The sequence below is a fragment of the Mastomys coucha genome, unplaced genomic scaffold, assembly GCF_008632895.1.
Source record: "Mastomys coucha isolate ucsf_1 unplaced genomic scaffold, UCSF_Mcou_1 pScaffold21, whole genome shotgun sequence".
Classification (NCBI taxonomy): domain Eukaryota; kingdom Metazoa; phylum Chordata; class Mammalia; order Rodentia; family Muridae; genus Mastomys; species Mastomys coucha.
Window position 1 is genome coordinate 101,667,991 of NW_022196904.1, and position 7,352 is coordinate 101,675,342.

At 44.5% G+C, this 7,352-nt stretch overlaps 1 protein-coding gene across 14 annotated transcripts in view; it reads left to right on the top strand.

Annotated features, from left to right (window-relative positions):
* Positions 1-7,352, top strand: part of Tead1 (TEA domain transcription factor 1) — a 228,578-nt gene that overhangs the window by 161,315 nt on the left and 59,911 nt on the right. For 8 of the 14 annotated variants that reach the window (XM_031387919.1, XM_031387909.1, XM_031387910.1 and 5 more), the window contains 3 exons: positions 456-520; positions 2,897-2,959; positions 3,049-3,111. In XM_031387919.1, coding sequence (XP_031243779.1) covers positions 456-520; positions 2,897-2,959; positions 3,049-3,111 — 191 coding nt within the window. The remainder of the gene's footprint in view (positions 1-455; positions 521-2,896; positions 2,960-3,048; positions 3,112-7,352) is intronic. The other 6 variants (XM_031387922.1, XM_031387911.1, XM_031387913.1 and 3 more) reach the window with 3 other exon arrangements.

Here is a 7,352-nt window from a genome sequence, read left to right on the forward strand (position 1 = left end):
AACTGAAAAGGCTCCAATTAAAAAAGAAGGAGGAGAAAACAAATCAAGGTGTGGTCTTGACCAGGCTAGTCTGAAGATTCTGAGCCGCCTGCCTCTCTACCTCCTAAGCTTGGGTTATTGCATGAGCAATTCTACCCCCATTCCAATGAAAAAGTCTGCCTTTTCTTTTATGATTTGTTTTTATCTTATATATGAATGTCATGCCTGTGCACATGTGTGAATGTCTGGATGCCAGAAGATGGTGCCAGATCCCATGGAACTGTAGTTCCGGATGGTTGTAAACCACCATGTGGGTGCTGGGAATTGAACTCAGAACCTCTGGAAGAGCAGAGCCATCTCTGCAGCCTCTGCAATTCAAAATTCTTGAATATATTTCTATTCTTAACCTTTAGGGGCTTGGTTTCTTTCGTTCTTTTAAGTCACCTACCTTATTGTAAATTCTTTTCTTCTTGCAGGTAGAAATGAATTGATAGCCAGATACATCAAACTCAGGACGGGAAAGACAAGGACCAGGAAGCAGGTACAGTACCCGCCTGCAAGGTTTGCATGTCAGCGAATGGCCCGGAGACATTGGGTTGCCTTGGCTGCTCTGCTTCGGCTCTAGGAGCCCTGGTCCCAGTGCCCTGTAAGGAGTCCGTGGTGGAGTGGTTTTTCTGTGGCCCAAGCAGGCGGTACTGCACTGCCTTACGCACATAGGGAAAGTTCCCTGCCAAGTCAGTGTCTGAACTTCCCCTTGCTGTGTGTTCAATCCTTTCTCTTCCCCCTCCCCCCTCCCTAACATTTACCAGAGTTGCAGAAGGCTGCAGGTGCATTTACCCTGGCAAGCCAAGAGATTTGGAGGTTCTGTGCATTTTAATATCCTGCAACGATTATGTAATTGTCATGCTTTCAATGAAGTTACACCAGTGGCCTTTAACAATGGCCTAAACATGACACTGAGCAAGTGATACACTTCCAGGGCACTGTGGCTTCTTTAGCAATGGCTTTTTGTCAGCCTCTGCTGTGACTATAAAGCAGTTACACGTTTTATACCGCTGCAGAACAGGAATGGGAATTCTTTTCTGACCCTGGCTGGGGTTCTGCCTTCCCTGGTTCTTCTGGACACAGAGCAGCCCAGATCTCTGATGTGACCAAGTTCACAAATGAAATGGGTGGGAAATCAGTCTCTAAAAACAGAAAAGGAAATGAAAACAAGCAACCTATGCGATGGGTGGGTCCATGACAGGAAAACAGTTATTTCTTGATGTTAACCTAGTGCAGCTGACTAGATGTGGTGGTGGAGTGTATCTCCAGTCCCAGCTACTTGGGAGTCTGAGGCCTCAGGATCTTTTGAGCCCTGGAGTTTAAGACCACTCTGGTAATATAGAGACTTCATGGCAGATTAATTAAAGAGAGCAAGGGGCTATAACTGAATCCCGAGTGCAGCCAATCCACCTGTGTCTCTTCAAGGTTGAGTGCCATTAGGGTGGCCCTGGTGGGGGTGGGGAGGAAGCTTCCTTTCTGGAGTTTGGAGCAGTGGGCTGGGCTGTCCCTCAGAAATGCTGCCCATGCTGGCCCCTTGCTGAATCAGCAGAAAGGGGTGGCCTCCTGCCAGCCCAGAGGCAGGCAGGCACTGTGCTGGGGATGTACCCAGCCATAGCCCTCATCAAGGCAGAGAATCAGAAGTGATTCTGGGTGCAAATGAATAACAGCGGGAGCCAGATGAAGGGGCAGAGAGGATGGGGGAGCCCTGCTTCCCTGGAAACGGGAAGAAAGGGAATTACGGAACCTCAAAAGACATTTAACAACCAAAAGATCTTTAATAATCTGGAGTCACTGGAGAGTTAGAAATGAGGTGACTGTCACAAATCTCTGAACTTGTAATGGGAAGGTTCAGAGTCTCCCAATGCAGACAACTGGCTCTCCTTCCATCTCAAGTGCCTAACTGGCCGATTGGCCAGCAAGCTCTGGTCACTTGCCCAGTGACCCCTTCACTGGGGCTCTTCTAAATTTAATCAAGTCCCACTAAAATCAATGCGGTGTTACTTGCCCAGTGGAATCACTGTGTTAGAAGCCTGTCTGGCAGTTTTTCCACACCCAGCATCACCCACGGGGTGCCTGTAGGCCACAGTTGGCGGACACCTCTCTAGTGTTGCTCAGCAAAGCTGAGTGGTTTTTCAGACCAGATTTTTAACTGGCTGGCTGGTTGTATTCTCACATTTCTTTTTGCAATAATATGCAGACCCACTTGGCTCCCAGTCGATTCCCAAAGAGTGGAAGGATTAAAGAAATTTTAAGGGGTTTGGTGCGGGGAGGCTCTGCTAACTGGGTCCCATTTTTCTTTGAGATCTAATTTATGTGCCAGTATTATTTCAGCATTTGCCACAGAATCTAGAGTCCTCCAAGAGATCAGAATCCAGCGCATAGCCTCAGCTTTGATTCTGTAGAGCATGCTAATTTATGGACAGTCCTCTCTAAATTGAGAAAGGGGGATTTCCTCTCCTGATGCTGAGAAGCTGTAAATATTTTATCTCTATCTCCCGCCTTTTTTTTATTTCATAAAGAAAGCATCCCTCCTCTCACCTCTTTTGGCTCTCCAAATGAGGTTTTTCCCAGCACCCAGCTGTCATCCCTGCAGGTGGGAACATGGAGGTGAGCCTGCCCTAACTTCTGAATCAAGTGAGGACCCTGTCCGTAGAGCTTTAGAGGAGCGCTGGGGGCTTGGTGTCTGGCTGGGACTGTATGTTCCTAACTGCAGAGCTTCGTTGAGATGCAAATAACCTCCCCTACCCCACCCCTCCCAAGGAGTAGCGATTTTATATTTGATTTCCTTTTTTTTTGTTTTTGTTTTTTGTTTTTCTTTTTTTCTCGTTTTTGTCCCCCCCTCCCCCCCTCCGCATAAACCCGAAAAATGTAGGTGTCTAGTCATATACAGGTCTTAGCAAGAAAGAAAGTTCGAGAAATTCAAGCCGCCATTAAGGTACGTCTGGCTTGCCCAGTTGTAGGGGGCTTTTCATCTCCATGGTTACAGGCTTTTCCTTTGTTTTCCTCCCTTCCCCTACCCTGCAGGTGTCTAGTCACATTCAGGTTCTTGCCAGAAGGAAATCTCGTGATTTTCATTCCAAGCTAAAGGTATGCGCTTTTCTGCTTTTTGGCTCGTGGTTGCTATGCACCTCACTTCCTGTTTTCCATGGTGACTGGTGAATGCCTGGCGCTGGGATTCTTGTAACCTAGCTTCCTAGCATGTGAGGGCTGTTTACATTTCTTTGTGTCTAATCTCTCTGTTTCTGTACTGGCCTCACATTAAACTCTGTGTGTGTGAGTGTGTGCAAGTTCCCAGTAACAATGCAATCATCGCAGCAGAGAGCTGATCTTGATAACTTCAGCACAGAAATACAATTAAAAGAAGAAGAAAAGGAAAAGGAAAAAAAAAAAATCTTCTAACAACTGCCCTGTAGCACTGGGCTAGCATTTTGTCCCCAGAGAATCAGCTGATGGATAGTATAGTATACCTAAAAAAATAAAAAGGAACTGAAAAGAAATTATCTCCAATTGTTGTGAAATGACTTTTATAATACTTACAGGGCTGGAGAGATGGCCCAGAGAACCCTGGTTCAATTCCCAGAATCCTTATGGAAGCTCACAATTGTCTGTAACTTGAGTTCCAGGGGATCTAATGCCATTTTCTGGCCTTTGCCAGCAAAACACACATATACATAAAATAAATAATAATAATTTAAGAAAATATATTTTCATATGTATCTCCTTCAACACAGATAGTATTTTCACCCAATGTTTTCCACATTGTCTGATGTGCTGTTTTCTAGTGGGTCTCCTTAGTAGAGAAGTCTAAACCAGGCGCAGTGGCTTATACGCCTGGGATCCCTCCCAGTAGGAAGGAGGCAGACGTAGGGAGACTCGCCACAAATTTGTAATGAGATACCATCTCAAAAACACAGAAAAGAGTGCTGGCATGGTGGCACATGCCTTTAATCCCAGCACTCAAGAGGCAGAGGCAGGTGGATATCTGTGAGTTTCAGGCCAGCTTGGTTCACAAAGCCAGCCTAGGACAGCCAGTGCTCTGTTACACAGAGAAATCTTATCTCAAAAAACAAAATAAACACAGAAAAGAGATAGAAATAAAGAAATCTGCAGATATGGCCACAGGCAAAAAACAAAACAATAAAATAAAACCAAATGATGGGTCTTGAAGAAAAAATAATCAAGCCTGGTTCACGTAGAACTTTTTTATATGAGCCTCATTTATAACCAAGTACCATTCACAATAATAAATAACTAAATAAAACTTTAAAAATGAAGGCATTGATAATTTTTAATTCCGAGTTCCTCTTGGGAAGGTCTTTATTTACTATTTATTTATAGTAAAAATCAGTTTAGGATCCTTTTGTTGCTATTCTCAAGCATCTTTCCCCCACCCACTTACTATGTTTGTGGTTTTGTTCCACAACATAACAGTGCCAGTTCATAGTGCTGCACCTGACACACACCCCCTCCAACCCTTCAACTTTAAAAATGCAAACCAGGCTGACTGACATAGGACTGACTAGGTAGGAAGGTACATAGGATATGCGCTCTGCAGTGGGCAGCATGCTTGCTCGCTCGCACTTATGGCTGATGGTGGCTGGCTTTGAGCTGCACTGGCTGAGCAGTTGAAAGGCTAAAGGAACTTTCTAGATCTTGCTTTTTAACCAGAGGTGCTATACTCTCTACATGTATGTAACGACCCCAGTGCTTGCTCAAGTTCTCACTCTGATTCTAGTTCTCTAGGCTAATGAATTAATGATATACAAAGAAGTTTACAGATACCAATTTTGTATTTCCATCTCTGATGTTACAAACTATCTCCTCCATTGTGTGTGTGTTTCCTGTAGGCACATGGGGTGGGGGCGATGATAGGGCTGGGGCTGGGGTTGGGACTTGAATGGAAACCTCAGAAGGTAATAAAAACCTGTCTGACTTGAAAGAGATTCTATTGAGGTATGAGGAATCACTTGGAGATTTTTCAACTTTCTTCTTTAAATAAATGTCACGGTATTATTCATAACACCTATGTTCAGACAAAGTTGCTTATCTATTTGTTCTTTTTGTTTGTTTGTTTTTGTTTTGTTTTGTTTTTCCAGACAGGGTTTCTCTGTATAGTCCTGGCTGTCCTGGAACTCACTCTGTAGACCAGGCTGGCCTCGAACTCAGAGAAATCTGCCTGCCTCTTCCCTCCCAAGTGCTGGGATCAAAGGCGTGTTCCACCACTGCCTTTATCTATTTGTTCTTCAACAATAAAAAAAGACTCACCACTTTCAACCCACTCTTGGAACAGGCACAAGGAGCAGGTGTCAGGCAGAGGCTGTAGGAGGGCAGTGGGCTCCACATTTGAGCCCCAGAAGCACTTCTAGTGGCTTCTTTAAGTCTTTTCTTCCATGACTCTTGGAGAAATGGAGTCCTCTGTGCTCTGTCTCTCCATTAGACCTACCAAATGTTCCAGGCATGGCACTTTTCAGTAGGCTCTTAATAGCCACTCCCCTGTCTCTGAGCCAGCTATATAAATACAACTCTGATATAGGGCACTGTTGGCTGTTAGCAGAAAGAGCCACAATGTGATGTGGAAGGAGCTCCATGGCCATGCTTGGAGAATCTGTTTCAGAGTCTGGGATTTCAAGGACAGATGTTGTATTCTGATGCAGAGTCTTCTGTGTTCTCTCATTGAAACTCACAAATTAGTGCTCTGTTGTTCTGATTTTAAGAAAAAATATGGAATAAATTATGATTCAATGAGTCAAGTCCATAATTGATTTGACAAAAGCTACCAAGCCTCGTAAAGAGCAAAGAGAGGTGAACTCAACTCTTTCTGAATCCTAAACCAGAAGAATGTTTCATGTCATCATATTGTAGAGAAGTGGCCACCCCCTGATCCCTGGTTCAGGATACACAGTGCTTCCATTAAGTATCTACCATTGAGCCGGTGGCTAACATATGGAGATAATTTAGAATGGACACTGGTGGTCATTAGTAACTTAGTTGAATGGTAGTACCTTGTCTGTAGTAGTACAGTCAAGAATGGCTATTGGCATACCTGTGTGCCAGTCATGCGTCCTGTGTACATTCTCCTATGGACGTTTTAGTATGATGTTGTTTTACTATCCCTTGGCAGAACATGAGTGCATATCTGCAGATCTTACAGGGAATAGGTGGTCTGAGAGTCCTGTCTCAGCTTTCTCTGCTGGGCTCTGGTATCTATCAGCACATTTGAAAGGCACAGAGACAGGTATCTCTGCAGAGTTCACTGTGGGGACAGACTAATTGTCCTAGTTGAATTCCCACAATAAGTGATGAGATAAACTCACTACATAGTTTGAAGTCATCTTGAAAATGACACATCACCCCTGGGTATGCACCGGGGGTGGCAGGAAGTGGCCAAGATTACATGGGATGTTGTGTTTTCCTTGAGAAAGGTGTAGGAAGGAGGCTTGTTGGAGAAGGTGACTGATGACTTGGCCACTACTGGTCTATACTTGGGGGCAATGCCTCTTCTAGGCTGGTCACCATGTTTCTACATATCCAGAAATCAAAGTGGGGTGCCTGTGGTGGGGTGTAGTGGGTTGAATGTTATCTGCATGTCTTGTGAATACTAAAACCAATGTCTCATTTCTTTGTCTTCCTAGAGAGTTGGTAAAAGTGGCATATGTATAGCTGGGTCCCTCCTGGGTGTACTTTCCCATAAGCCTGCTTTAAAAGTGTGTGTGTGTGTGTGTGTGTGTGTGTGTGTGTGTGTGTGTGTGTGTGTGTACGTACGTTTGTGTACACTTATGAAGGTCAGAGAACAATTTTTAGGCATCTGTTCTCTCCTTCCAACAATATGGGTCTCTTTTGAGGTAATTGTCTTTATCCACAGAGACATCTCTCTATCTCCAGCTTGTTTACTTCTCCTTTCCTTGACCATCGAGTGAGAGAATTCTTTAGGCTATTGCTTTTCCAGCAACCCTGTTGTCTGCTGTGATAAGATGCCATGACCAAAGGCAGCTTGGGGAGGGAAGTGTTTATTTCAGCTTACAATTCTCCGATCATGTTCCATCACTGATAAAGTCTGGGCAGGAACTGGGAGGCAAGAACTAAAGGAGACCCATGAAGGAACACCGCTCTTGGCTTGCTCAGTCTGCTTTCTTATACAACCCAGGACCATCTGCATAGGAATTGCACTACTTCTAGTGGGATGTGCCCTCCCACACTAATCATTAATCAAGAAAATGCTCCTAGAGTTGCTTACAAGGCAATCTGATGGAGGGTCCTCTTTCCTAATAACTCTAGCTTGTGTCAGTTGACAGAAAAACAACCAGGGTGCATGCATATTTGTGTGTGCG